Below are 14939 nucleotides of genomic sequence, written 5' to 3' on the forward strand. Positions count from 1 at the left end.
TTTTGACTATACTTAAGGCACTTGAGGTACTTAGGATTAGCGTATGTGTGTCATTTCATACCTCACGTGTATTAAAACTCTCACCTCAGCCAACGGCCTTCAGCTGAGCAGCTTCTTGGCACACCTGAAGCACATCATGTATTTAACACACCAAAACGTGTACTACCTCAGGCGCCAAGGTAGCACCTGGTGCACTATGAATACCGCGCTTATTAAAATACACTACAAAGTGAAGTACCCCAGGCGACGAGGTAGCACCTGATGTACTATATGAATACCCTACTTACACAAATAGACAAGAAGTGAAGTACCTTAGGCGCCAAGGTAGCACCTGATGCACTATGAATACCGCGCTTATATAAAATACATAAATAATTGAAGTACCTCAGGCGCCAAGATAGCACCTCGTGCACTATAAACACCGCACTTGTAAAAATACACCAATAATTAAAGTGCCTCAGGCGCCAAGGTAGCACATGATGTACTATGAACACCGCGCTTATAAAAATACACCACAAGGTGAAGTACCTTAGGCAACAAGGTAGCACCTGATGCACTATGAATACCACGCTTATAAAAATATACCACAAAGGGAAGTACCTCAGGCGACGGTAGCACATGATGCACTACGCCTAAAAAAACCACACACATCAGAATTGAAGTATTGCAGGTGCCAATTGGTAGCACCTGATTCACTATGAATACCTCGCTTATAAAACAACACAACCATAAAGTATTTCAGGTAACAAGGTATAGCACTGATGTATTATGAATAGGCCTACCTCGATTATAAAGAAGTGAAGTAGGCCTACCTTGGGTACCAATATAAGTACCTGATGTAGCCTACTATGGTTGCATCAGGTGGCAAGGATAGCACCTGATGTATTGAGTCATGGGAGTATAAAAAGGATTTGTGTGTGCATGGGCGGGCCGGGCAAGGGGATCAGGGCTGGTGGTCATGATTCCTTCACGAACTTCATGCCGTCAGAAATCTAGAGCCCGCGTATACCAATATCACAATGTCGGCTGAAGCACCTGAAGCAATATCCCGCCCTTTTTGATCACATGACAGGGTCTTACAATGTTGGCTGAAGCACCTGAAGCAATATCCCGCCCTTTTTGATCACATGACAGGGTCTTACAATGTTGGCTGAAGCACCTGAAGCAATATCCCGCCCTTTTTGATCACATGACAGGGTCTTACAATGTTGGCTGAAGCACCTGAAGCAATATCCCGCCCTTTTTGATCACATGACAGGGTCTTACAATGTTGGCTGAAGCACCTGAAGCAATATCCCGCCCTTTTTGATCACATGACAGGGTCTTACAATGTTGGCTGAAGCACCTGAAGCAATATCCCGCCCTTTTTGATTACCAGGGTCTTATTGGTGTATTAATTTTTACAAAGACGTTTACAATACTTTTATTTTACAATAACCAGTAGGCCTAAAATTCTATAAAATTATAGAACTACCATTTTGACTATGTGGATTATGTATAAAAATAAAGTAGTTTCTGCTGGCATGCATCACCATTTTTAAATAATGAACTATTTTAAAAACTTGATTATTTTTCCTCCTGCGCGCGCACGGCACACTTCACTACGCGGCTGTGTCGACATGTCCTAACATGTAAACGCGTTACGCGAATGCTGCGTGTGTGTAATGTACATGTGTATTTTGTGTGTAATGTACATCGCAGTTAGTTTGGAAGTGTTGTAGCGGCCTGTCAGATAATAGCTATAGCAAAGCATGGCGTCCAGTAGCAGTGTTGAACTTTCTGAGCTACAGCTGAAGTCAACTAGTGAATTGTGTGAATTTCTGCGAACACTTTCAATTCCGGAGGACGTTGTTGACAAATTTGAGAGTAAGTATAATAGTATGGCTGGTGTTGTAAATTATTGTTCCCAAGTAATAAACAAATTGTCTTGCACAGTCACCAATGTTGACAGTACAGAAATGTCATTGTCATGACGACATGCATGATGAATGGGCATGATGAGGAAGATTGAATGATTGATAGGTTCATACATACAGTACTATTCTCTATAGCCATAGGCCTATTATAAAGTGTTAATGTTCTGGTTGTACTTGCTGGGGAGAGATGCAGAATTAAGGTTTATGTCTGGTTTGTATTTTTACCCGAAAACGGGATCAAGTCGCGTACGTTCTGGTCGTTCCCATTGACCAGCGCGCTGGTACACGGCACTAACGTACTGTAACTCGGTACGTACAGCAATATTCCCTGACAACCAGCGGGCGGCCTTATATAGCGTAAACATAAAACTTTAACTCTAGCGCGCCGAATTTAAATTACTTTTCTTTAAAATTTACATTACAAACACATATTTTTTGTTTGGATTTTGTGGAAAATTAGACTCAACATGACATGAAAGAGGCATAGATAACATAATTTGGGTCAGTACACTGATTGAATGATAATCATGTCAAACAAAATACATTTTCTCTACTAGGCCTACTTTAACTATCTACTTGCAGGAGATATTTTATGTGTAAACAAAAAAAAAGTTTTTTTGTGGTGTTCTGTTCTTTTGGTTTTTTTTAAAATAAGCTTTTATCATTTTAAGTAACACAGATATTTAAAAATATGGTATGTATTCCAGACCTGCAGATTAAAACATTAAAAATGCAATGCATGTTTGATATGTACAGGTGAGGGAATTTGTGGTGAAGTTCTACCACTATCATTGGCAGAATTGATGGAACTGGCACCTCGTATCGGACCACGTCGAATACTGCAGAAGCGAATCCCTCAGCTCCTTGGATACTTGGTAACAGTTATTATTTAATCACTGATTGTAAATTATGCCACATCAGTGTTTGTTATGTCCTTTTAGGACAAATTTAGAAGTCTGCTTTTCTAAGCACCTTATAGAAAAACACAAATATGATGCAGGTTTCATCATCAAATGTGGTTATTGTGAAGCCACATATGTGAAATATGATTCCTTTCGGAAACACATGTATCGCAAACATCAAAATGAGCTGTCACTAGAGAGGAACATTTCTGAAGATGACTTGAGTGATAGGGAAAATCCTATGGATGAAGTTGATCATATTGACAACGAAACCACCGGTGGGCCATCATCAATAGGGCAATGTGCATCATACATTCTTCAGTTACATACCTCTAAAAATGTATCACAGACTGCTGTAGATGTAGTTGTTAGTAACACCAAAGAACTTATCTCAAATATAAATGATGTCAATTGTCAGAAAGTTATGGAACATCTTCATTCAGTTGGTGTCAACACAGACAATATTGACCTTGAAGGTATTTTCACAGATAACCCATTTACTGGTCTGGAAACCAGGGCAAAGCAAGACAAGTATTTTGAATCAAAAATGGGTTACATCGCACCAGAAGCAGTTGAAATTGGAACAAAATATGTTGTAAAAAGAACAAAAAACAACAAACGTTCAATGTTCTCAGAGGCTGTGTTTGGCTATTACATTCCATTTTGGAAATCTCTTGAGAGTCTTTTGCAACACAGTGAAATTGCTGAAGAAGTGGTGAAAGGACATGCATCTGCTGATGGGTATATGTATGACATCTGTGATGGATCATACTTTTCCCATCATCCACTTTTTTAAGATGATGATTGTGGCATTCAAATTTTGATGTACAACGATGACATCGAAATAGTCAACCCTATAGGATCACATGTTAAAAAACACAAGCTTTCAATGTTTTATTGGTCCCTCACAAATATACATCCATCGTGCAGATCAAAGTTGTCTACAATTAACTTACTTGCTGTTGCAAAGTCAGTCGATTTGAAGAATGAAGTTGCAGCTTTTCACAGTGACTCACCGGCATTACGTAAGCTGCTTGAAGATTTTAAAGTGGCCCTACATAGGCTTGGAACAGAGGGAATACGATTCTTACATGGCAACAATGAGTACCTGAAGAGAGGGGGACTTTTAGCAGTGCTTGGAGATACACCAGCTCTCCATGTTATTGGTGGATTTAAGGAAGGTGTTTCTTTTGCCCACAAAAAGTGCAGATCATGTGAATGTACTGGAGAGGAAATGACACAGCGATTCACCGAGTCAGAATTTACTCTGCGACAGGAAGATGATCACATTAGAAGATGTGAGACACTGAGAACTCTGAGCAAGGATGCTCAAGTGTACTGGTCAAAGCATTATGGAATCAACACTTCCAGTATTCTCATTAAGTTTCCCTTCTTTAAGGTGACTGAATGCCTCATGCATGATGTTATGCATATTTTTTTTGAAGGTTTAGCACCACGTGAATTGACACTTCTTCTTCGTCATTGTATATCTGAAGGGTATTTTACACTTCATCAGTTCAACAGATATGTAAAATCATTCAACTTTGGGAGCAGGTGGTCCAAAAACAAGCCTTGTGACATAGCCCCTCAGACCATCCAGCCTGGACATCAGTTAAGGCAGGATTCAACCCAGATATGGTGTTTGGTTCTGCATTTACCACATATTATAGGTCACATGGTTCCAATCGGTGATGAAAAATGGAAGAACTTCATCCGTCTTATCCAAATCATTACACTATGTACTTCACATCGTGTTGATGCCTCAACAGTTGCGTCATTGGAACAGTTAATTGCCACTCATCATTTAAAATATACGCATCTATATCCTGAAGAGAATGTCACTCCAAAAATGCACTACTGTGTGCACCTACCAAAACAAATGCAGAAGTTTGGACCTCTGCGTAATTTGTGGGCTATGCGAATGGAGGCAAAACATTCACAGGCCAAGGGGAGGAAATGGAAAAATTTCAGAAATATGCCATACTCAGTCAGTGTGCATTATCAAAAGTGGATGTGTGGTAGAATGACATCTGGTGATGGAAACAGTCTTCCTTACTTCATAAAAGAAGCAGACAAGGTGACAGAAGGGACAGATGAATTACTAGATAATAGTCATCATTTCTATCCCTCCCTTGTGGCCGCAAATCCTGAAATTGAGGAGATTGCACCTGTAGTTGTTATGTCTACAGTGAGTGTTACTATCAATGCAATTACCTACAAAATTGGGGATGTTCTATACTATAAAAGAGAAAATGACAACCGGCAGTTTGGAAAAGTCATTGCAATTATCGTTGGAAACATGCAAAAGTACCTAATCTTAAACAAGCTGGAAATTGTTCAGTTTAATTCGCATTTAAACAGCTATGAGGTAAAATTTACAAATGCTGATGTATGTGTTTATCCTGTGCCAGAAAGGCTATGGTACCCATGGCCCATTATCTTTTATAAAAATTCCACAAAGTGTTTTGTCACTGTAGAAGGTGATATTGATGTAGAGCAGTTGTAAATTTCAATCCCATCAATAGAATGCAGAATTGGATGACACGTCTGCTGTTTTTCATGAGAAGAACATCACCTCTTCTGAAGGTTCTACTTTGGCAGACCAGAGCACATGCACAGCAAGTAGTCTGCAGAGCACAGCAAGTACATGTAGTAAGGAGAGCACATGTGGTAACTCCAGCAGTGCAGGAGTTGATTCTGCTGGAAAATCATCAGGTACGTGGTAATTCTGTGGTGTACACCATTGATACAAGTGTGCTGATTCTCTTTGTATCATAGGGGGTTTAATGTATTTGATTTTTTTTTCCCAATTTAAAACAATAGTTTGTTAATGGTTTTTCAGTTAACTGCAAAAGCACTGAACTCAGTAAAAGCAAGCAGCCCAGTAATTGCAAAAGTAAGCAATCAACCATGTGTATTTTGCAGAAAGACTGATGCTAATGACTGAATAATCCAATATGCCTATCGTTTGTACAAGCAATTTATAGAAGTGCTCATCAAGTGACTAATTTATTTAAAATATGATTGATCACTTTAAAAACTGCAGATGATGCAATCATTCTGATTGAAAGGGACATCTCTGATACAGTGAAGTTGTCCTATCCCTGTGAACTGCCAAGGTTTTCCAAGGTTGTGCACAAGGCTCTGCAGACAGGAAGTGTCTACAAGGAATGGGATCAATTCGTCAGAGAATCAGCAATTTTTTAATTGCCAGATATGCCAGCTTCTGATGGATTAGCTCGGATTGCTTACCATAGCATCGGTAGATCCATGTTCGATGCGTTTCCTTGTATTGCCAGTGCTGGACAAAATGCTTGGGTTAGTACACTATGGAAATTTGTTAAATTGTTTTGGTCTGGAAGCTTGCAGCCTGCTTACAAGGATGCTGCAAACTTATAGCAGCCAGGGTGTGCAAAAATGAAACTTTACTTGCAAAGTTATAATCAAGACAGTCCAGGAGTCTGAAAAGCCCTCTAGTTTAGGAGTTGATTCAACCATGAATCAACAACCTCTACATCTAAAGTTGACCACACAGGTTAATGTCCACAAACATCCATTTGTGCATATCACAGTCACATGTTTTTTTTTATTTTTGGCTCTTGTTTTCAGTCTCACTTCAACAGATGCTTAAGCTCAAAGATACGATGGGAGAGACAGAAGCGACTCAAAGTGATGAAACGCAAAGAAAGCCCAAAGGACCCTGAAGCAGCAAGTAAACGTCCTTGCACAAATTCATCTCCCCCACCACTAGCACTCCCTTCCATTCAAGAGCCTTTGATCAGCGAAACAGTGTATGCTACACACATCAAAGAAATTCAAGTAAGCAACACTTTCTTAGCAGACATACTTACAAACAACAGTTGTTAAATTAATTGTATTAAAACTTATTGCTGTAAATACTTGGACTTACTGGGTCATGGCATCAGTACAGGCAAGGAAGTGGGTAGGTCATTCCATGCCAAGTTGATTGACAATGACCAACTTGGATAAACAAAAAGCATGAAATTCAAGCAATCAGGGTCGCGTTTCTACAAATAAATTTAAGTACCTTGCTGTACAATTTGTTTGCATCTGCCCATTTTTGAAATGTATTGTTATTATTTATTTATTTATTATATTATTTTCTCTCTTTTTTGGGGGGGAGTCCATTGATTGTTGTAATGCTACAACACTCGATCTAAAACTTTTGATATTTTGGACAAAAGGGCTCAAATTCAGAACTAAACAGGCCTATAAACCAGTTTAGGGCTAAGAGCACTAGAATAATAGGACATCTGCTCTAGAATGAGAAAGGTTGTGGGTTCGTATCTCACCCGAGTTGCAGTGTATTTTTTCTGCAGAACTCAAAAGCACTGAGTAGGCCCACACAGTGCTTGTAACAACGTTGGTGTAATTGGAAAAATTCAAATATAAATTGTTCCCGATGCAAGAATCACACCATTGCACACAATTTGTTTGGACTTTTAGAAAGTGTTTACAGGCACTCGTAAGACAGACATGACACCCACAGTGATGGCCCACTTGGACAACCTAATGCAGGAGACATTCCCACGTAGAAGGAAGCTAATACTGGCCCCAGACAACATGGACACATCAGAACTAGTAGAAAAGCTTTGGAAAGATTTCCCATGCCTTCAAAATGACACATGCGTAAGTATATATATAATTGAAAATGTGGCCTCTCCACCTTTCTCCATTCCATTAAATGCTTTTGTTAATAGCTCTCTTCTACCCCCTTGACCCTGAAAGAGACAGGATTATGGGGGCTGTGTCACACCCCCAGCCCACAAATCCCTTTAAATGTCAATACAATTTTCAATTATCCAAAAGCGAACTGATTGAGTTTCAATCCAAAGGCAGACTCGTGGCAAAGATAGTAATGTAGTAATGGTACAAAATATCATATGAAATTATTCCATCTATAAGTGTGTTGTATTTTTCAAAAGAAACAACTTAAAACATGTTGGACAAATCGATTTTTAAAAGCTCGCTGGTCAGGGATCTTTTTAAAGTCATTGAAAATACCTCAGAATACATGTACTTTGATTCTTAATTAATCAAACCCCTATTTTTATGATGCAGGTCACAATTTTGCAGTTTTCACTGACAAGTAGGACACTTATTGAGCTCAAAATTTCATAGTACAGTCTCTTTACACCTCAATAGAATTCCAGATTGGATATAATTAAGGCATTTTAATCAGTATAATTGTCCAATGCTGTGGGGGGCCTGTAAAAGCCACTCCAAGCAGTTTTCATTATTTCCATTGTTTCTTTTCATAGCTAATGCAGGAGATCAGACGTTGTGACATACACCTTGACACATACTACAATGACAACTACTTGGGTGTGCTGGAGAACCTTGGTAAACTGTATGATATTCCACACGATGTAAGTGTAGTTGCATTGATTTTTTGTTTTTTACAAATTTTACTCAAACAATTTGGAATTATTGGATCCAACAGCTAAAAATGCAGATTATAATTAGATTAATGAAAACAATAATTGTAATGTGTGGGTTTATGGGCTTATTACTGATACAATCATTATGTATTGAATTGGATCAAACTAGTTTTCTCTCTGATGCATAGCTCTAACTTCAACAAATTGCATAACAAGCAGTCACAGATTAACAAGCAGTCACAGATTAACAAGCAGTCACAGATTTTTTAGACTTGAGAGCCAAGTGGAGTCATTTTGGTGACCGAGTCCTGTCTTGTGGAAATAGTTTACAGTTTTTGAGATGGAGATAGTGTAATTTTATGCAAAGGAGTATAACACAAATATTGTTGTCAAAACCATAAGGAGTAAATCAGCAGATCAGATAGGCATCAGGAACTTATAGATTTTGTTCTGAACATTCCCAGGAATCATAGAAATAAAATGTTCTCCTTTTAACAAATTTCCATTTTATTTTTCAGACCGACTTTGACCATGTTCAAGTCCTTAAGGAGACGGAAGTGCGCCTGAATAAACGCATCAAAAAAACAGTGGTCATCAAGGTCTTGAAGGTACTGATAACATTAATGACATGTTGGAGTAGCAGGTTGGGCTTGTGCTTCAGCAGTTACGAGTTAAATCATACTTGAACGAACATATTGTCCCACCTCCCCTCTGCCATCTCAAGTGCCATCTCCAAAAACAAACAAACAACCGGAAAAACAGACTAACAAACAACCGAAAAAACAGACTAACAAACAAGAAAGCCACTGCTCAATTACTGAATCAAACATATTCACTCTATTTTTTTATCTCATCCTGCAGCTCAACTCGGACTCCATGGACTCGAAAGTAAATGGCCAGACATCACCTAGCCTCGTCATTACAACTGATGATAACCTTGTTACATCTTCTCATGTCGTGGGTTTTGGGCGGACCCTTGTTGAGATGCAGGGGGAAGGTGCGTTGAAGAGGGGACTGCGGTCGCTTATGGCAACCTACTACATCCTTGATTTCGAGTATCCTCCAGGATACTCGATGATGCTGAAATTCATACAGCACTACCTGATGGGCAGGATAGTGAAGGACATCCCCAAGTCGATCAAAACATTGTGCTCCAAGGCTGGAGTGGCTAACAGTGTGGATTAAGCGGTTGGGTGAGACAAAGCTATGCTTGGTGGTTAAGTAGAAGTAAGGTTTGGGGTAGTGCCATGTGAACATTTCTTGAGTGTGTGTCACTCAAAGTTTCGACCAGGAGCAATTTCGGACAAGAACATTTGTTAAACTAACTTTCCCGAATGCTGCATGAACAAATTAATGACAAAAAAAAATATTTTTCATAATTTTGCCGTGGATTTTTGGTGCATATATATTCTTGACACATCGACAGTAAGGGAGTTGAATCTGTTTGATACGTTGATGTGCTTTGCTAATATTTTCACTTGGTGCTACCCCAAACCTTGCTTCAAAAAGTCTCCCGATGTATAGCTGTTTATAGGCTGTACTCTTTCTGTACAATTATCTTAATTGCCAATACTTTATGTTCACCGAACTTTGAAACTGAGGATTATGCAATAGGTATTTTAATTTAACCCTCCTTTGTAAACAGTACAATTTGTTAAGAAGTTGTTTGACCCCTTCAATTTTTCTGGGCGACTAAATGTGTCGCTATGTATAGTACAGTACAATTTGTCATAAAGTTGTTTGACATGCCAAAACTTTTCCGAAAAAAAAAGAGCAATCCTACACCCCCGCCCTAACCCCCATCTTACACCCCACCCCCCCCTGCCCCCCCCCCCCCCGGTTTTTTGGTGTGGTAAAAAAAAAGGTAATCCTACACCCCAACCACACCCATATTGTCACCCCAGGTGTCCTGGCTTGGAAAAATAACCAGTCAATCTTGCACCCCAACACCCTTCCAGACCCATCCTCTTCCCCATCCCACCCCCATGCTCTTATTTGGTTAAAAAACTACACCAAAAACAATCAATCCTACACCACCCCCCTACAAAAAACAAACTCCTCCACCCGCACACCCAACAGTATATAGGAGGGTTAATTTAATAGAAAACGTTGGAACAACAGAAAAAAGTTGGAACAACGTGCCATTTTTCAGCACCTAACCCAAACCATTAATTCAATGATAATTAATCATGAGAGTAGACAGGAACCAACTTATTGACAGATTTCTGAAAGAGCACAATATTAATGGTTCAAAGAATTTTGGGTAATTTTTGGTAAATATTTCTAGGACAGATCTTGATTCAGAAAGCTTAAGATAAAACAATTTCCTCATCACTTTATAATTTAAAGGATTTAATCTTGCCAATTTGTGTTCACACAAACATTTCAACAACTCTTTTTAAAATAAAAGTGGGCATATTAGTGACAACAATGACCTTCTAACACATAGACATGTACCATCACTAGTAAAACTGAAATTAAGGTGTGTTTTTTATGAGCCACGTTTGGAACCATCAAACGTTTTCTTTTTCCTGCCTAAACGTTATTTTATCGTGTTTTATGAGCATTCAAATGTTTTTAGAATGTTTCATGACATTAGAAAAAGTGATCATTTGCAAATTTTGATAATAAGGTGTCTTTTTAAAAGTCGTAATTTAATCAAGAACAATTGTAACTTTTTACTTTGAATTTCAAGTTGTGTTGTTAAAGTTTTCAGTATAATTATGACATGCAAATGGTGTTCTGTATTCGAACATTGTTTGTTATCTAATAAGTGATTTACCAGATTTCAATGTAAAGTATACAATATATTTTTTTCTAATAAATCATATTCAGAGTTGATATTTCATTTTGAAATTGTCACTGTTTTTGTTTTTTTAGAATGCATCTGAAAACCTGTCTGACACCATCCAGTGATAGCATCTAAAGCGCATGATATGGCAGTAGTTTTAAACTATGCACTAAGGACACATCACCTCAAGTAACTCACGCACCAAATTTGTTCATTCGTTCTCCTCCGAGATGTGAAACTAGCACCTCATGTGTTCATGATCCCAGGGCAAAGGTGTTGCTATATGTGCTAGTCAGCAGGTGCTAGTTCAAAATTTTACCATCACCTGAGGAGAGCCTAAACCGATACCTGTATTACATGAGGCAATAGGCGCACCTCAAGTGTTCATGATTCTGGGACAAAAGTGGTGCTAGTCATTATGTGCTAGTCATTATGTGCTAGTCAGCAGGTGCTAGTCCAAAATTTCACTATCACCTGAGGTGGGCCTAAATCATTACCTGTACCACATGAGGCAATAGGAGCACCTCAGGTGTTCATGATTTTTGGACAAAAGTGGTGCTAGTCAGCAGGTGCTAGTCAGCAGGTGCTAGTCAGCAGGTGCTAGTTCCAAATTTTACTATCACCTGAGGTGGGCCCAAATCAATACCTGTACCACATGAGGCACAGAAGCACCTCAAGTGTTCATGATTCTGGGACAAAAGTGGTGCTAGTCATTATGTGCTAGTCATTATGTGCTAGTCAACACAACTGACACATGAGGTGCATGAAATAAGTGCCTCAAGTGTTCATGATTTTGGGACAAATATCTGCTGTCCCACAAGTGCATGATGTGCAGTCCATTTTTACAGTGTAGTTAGTTAGCTTAGTGCGCTACATATTTGGCAGCACTGTCTCATCATACACTTTGTGACGGACCTGAGCGCTAACAAGAATCCACTAAAACTGATTATTATTTGCCGGGGATGGTTAATTTATTGAGTGCACCTGTTCCAATTCAAACAGAGACCACTATATCAATTATAGTTATTAGTGTTTCCGCAGGTATTCTTGGCCAGATCATGATAAACATGATAATGTCATGACTGATCTTTAAACTATGCTTTAATAGTGAAGAACTGCATCTGATGATAATGTATTATCATTTGAGAAACGGGGTATGATTGTCCGAAAAGATGTGGTCTTTTTAATGAGTTTTGAGCGAGTTATGAACTAGTGGTATGTGTGAGAGCTAAAATAAACAGTGGGCCTACAGTTATGTGCTGCCCCTTTGGTGGTTTTCATCGTGTTTCAGACTTGTCCATTCTACCATTATTCATTTAAGAAATCATGAACGGCGAATAATTTTGTTTGGAGTAACTATCGAGCACCTTCCCTTTATTTACTTTTTAACGAACTATTTTTACTTGTAAATGTACTTTTTCGGCCTGCTTGGCCGCCAGTGCAGTTAATAAATAAACCATAATATAATAATGAGTACTTAAAGAGACAGATGACAATAAAACTACGGATACCCATCAGGGACTATAATGGCTATAATAGTTAACCCAGAAAATGGTTCAGTTCCTTTGTGCACTCGGAATATATATTTTCAAACAACGTTATTCGGTGTACTGAAATAGTTGTTAATTCATAGATAAAATGGTAGATAAAAGAAGGCACTGTTGGCAAATTCATGATACCCAAACACTAAAGACTTGAGGTAAATAAAACCGCGTTTTACCTTTTGTTTATTGGGTTGGGCCTGTGTGTTGGTATTATGCTCTTATTTTTTGACATAATATTGACCGGTCTATATCGAGCACATCAATGACCCGGGCACAGATGCCAGTCACAAATCGTACGTGTGACTTGGTACTTTGACTGGTAACCTTGTTCCGGTAAGCTTACTCTTGTTGTGCTAAGCTATATTTTTTGAGCTTAATTAATAAAAGCTCAATTAAATTGGGGCCATGAACAAGTTAATATGAGCCATTATAGGTTGGGCTGCGTCTGGCTATTCATTGCATTTTTGGCCATTATTATATGACGAACATAATCAATGACCCAGGCCCAGCGTCATGGAGCTGCTTTGTCAGAGAAGTAGGCTTAACAATTCTAGTAAGCAAAATAAGGCAAGTTACCAGTCATAAATTGTGCATGTGATATGTTGGTATTTTGGCGGGTAACTTTAATTTGGTAAGCATAATTATATATGTCATGCTTAGTTACTTTCTGTGCTTAATTAAAAAATATAAAAGCAATGACTTGGTAACCGGATATTCAAATAGGTTAGGACGTCAACGTCTTCATAGCCTACTGCCGGGATTGTGTGCTGTTCTGGCTGTCATCATCATCCAGTCATCCATTTTGTAAAAGCATTGAATAGTCTATTATGTACTCCCATTCTGTCTGTTACAAGTGATCTCTTTCTAAAGACTGCTGCGAGCTGTACGCTTATGTGACTCAATCAATCCTCATCTAGTCAACCTATATATTGGATTCCTGTTTCATATATCTTAAAGATTCCGGACACATTATCGAAGACCAGTATTCTCACTTGGAGTCAAATTTTGGACTCTGCAAAATGACCAATTGGACGCGGTTCACAAAGTTATAAGAAAACCACGAAATTTCGAGATATATTTGGGTGGATCATTATATTCTAATTTTAAAACATCTTTCTAACCATTATGTATGAAAATAAGAAAAAAACAAAAATAATTACACGGTGTCCATCGACCAACTCGCCCCGATCGAATGCAACGTGTCCCTTTAAACAAGGCGAGATGCTTGTCTTTGGACGAGACGTTTGCGATAATGCGAATGATGAGGTGTTTGTCGTAAATTGCAGTTGAAAGAGTAGGAATTATTAGCCTATTTCACTAGAGCCGTTGAAGGTCTTAACAACGTTAATAATGATGATTTGAACGCGTTTTAATAGCAGAAGTTGTGTTCATAAGAACTAGGACAAACTAATGGTTATTTGATAATACCTTTATTTGTCCATGGATAATCATAATAATAATAATAATAATAAAGAATATTTATAGGGCGCCAAAACCCACCAAAATGAGGTGCTCAAGGCGCACAGGAGGGGGGGGGGTACCACACACAGCAAGGAAAATAAGACAAATAGACCAGTTACACATAGGCGAGATTAAACAAAATGGTTATTACTTTTGGTTTATGTAAAGATTTGCAGTAACACCATGTAATGATATTCTCTAAATGAGTTCTATTGGTTCTGAAAACAACGTATGGGTTTCAATTCGACGTTTCGATCATTATGCTCTGAAGTCTACTGGAGTTAGCCGGACTCTGATGCTGCATGCTGCTTATAAAGTACTGTTGATGCTAAACTTCGGTGTAAACCATTTACACCGGTGTTTGTTAGCACTGTGCCGGCCTTTACTCAGTACTTTTCCGAGTTCGGTGAAGGACAGATTATAGGCATATACTCTGGTTGGATTGGAACCCACGACCATTGCAATTATAGCAGTGTCAAACCAACTATTATACCAGCATACTAAGATGATTGGTGTTTATTAATTTTCTTCCTGTTGTGGAAGTGATGAATGGAGAAATTAAGAAAATATAATTTACAGTAAAGTTATTTTAGTATTGGATACGCCTATCTGAGTCTTCATGTATGACGTCATAATTCTTACCCAGACTGAGGCCATAGGCGCACGTCCGCCACCACTTGCAGTGGCTGCGCCTATGACCTCGTTTTGGGTTAGAATTGTGACGTATTCATGCATAACATCAACATTATGTTTGAACCAATATAGATGTACAAGGTAGACACTCGCCGTACATCGATATACAAGGTAGACATTCACTCTTCAAACCTATGGGAATGTTCAATATCCATAATCTAAAAAGCACATTGATATTCGCTTTGCAAAAACAAAAATCAAATTTGTTTTACTTCAATTAAAAATATAGA

The 14939-nt window shown here is 38.5% G+C and overlaps 2 protein-coding genes across 2 annotated transcripts; both read left to right on the plus strand.

Annotated features, from left to right (window-relative positions):
• Window positions 1-1687: 1687 nt before the first annotated feature.
• Window positions 1688-6025, plus strand: LOC117299567. The gene is made up of 4 exons (XM_033783117.1): window positions 1688-1866; window positions 2673-2791; window positions 5344-5533; window positions 5865-6025. Exons 1-4 carry the CDS (start codon window positions 1752-1754, stop codon window positions 6023-6025), a joined length of 585 nt encoding a protein of 194 aa, XP_033639008.1. The 5' UTR covers window positions 1688-1751.
• A 543-nt stretch (window positions 6026-6568) lies between these two features.
• On the plus strand, window positions 6569-9887 carry LOC117299427. Its single transcript, XM_033782963.1, has 5 exons — window positions 6569-6637; window positions 7286-7468; window positions 8101-8208; window positions 8739-8828; window positions 9082-9887. Exons 2-5 carry the CDS (start codon window positions 7316-7318, stop codon window positions 9403-9405), a joined length of 675 nt encoding a protein of 224 aa, XP_033638854.1. The 5' UTR covers window positions 6569-6637; window positions 7286-7315; the 3' UTR covers window positions 9406-9887.
• The last annotated feature ends 5052 nt before the right edge of the window (window positions 9888-14939 follow it).

Source organism: Asterias rubens, chromosome 14 (genome assembly GCF_902459465.1).
Source record: "Asterias rubens chromosome 14, eAstRub1.3, whole genome shotgun sequence".
Taxonomy (NCBI): Eukaryota; Metazoa; Echinodermata; class Asteroidea; order Forcipulatida; family Asteriidae; genus Asterias; species Asterias rubens.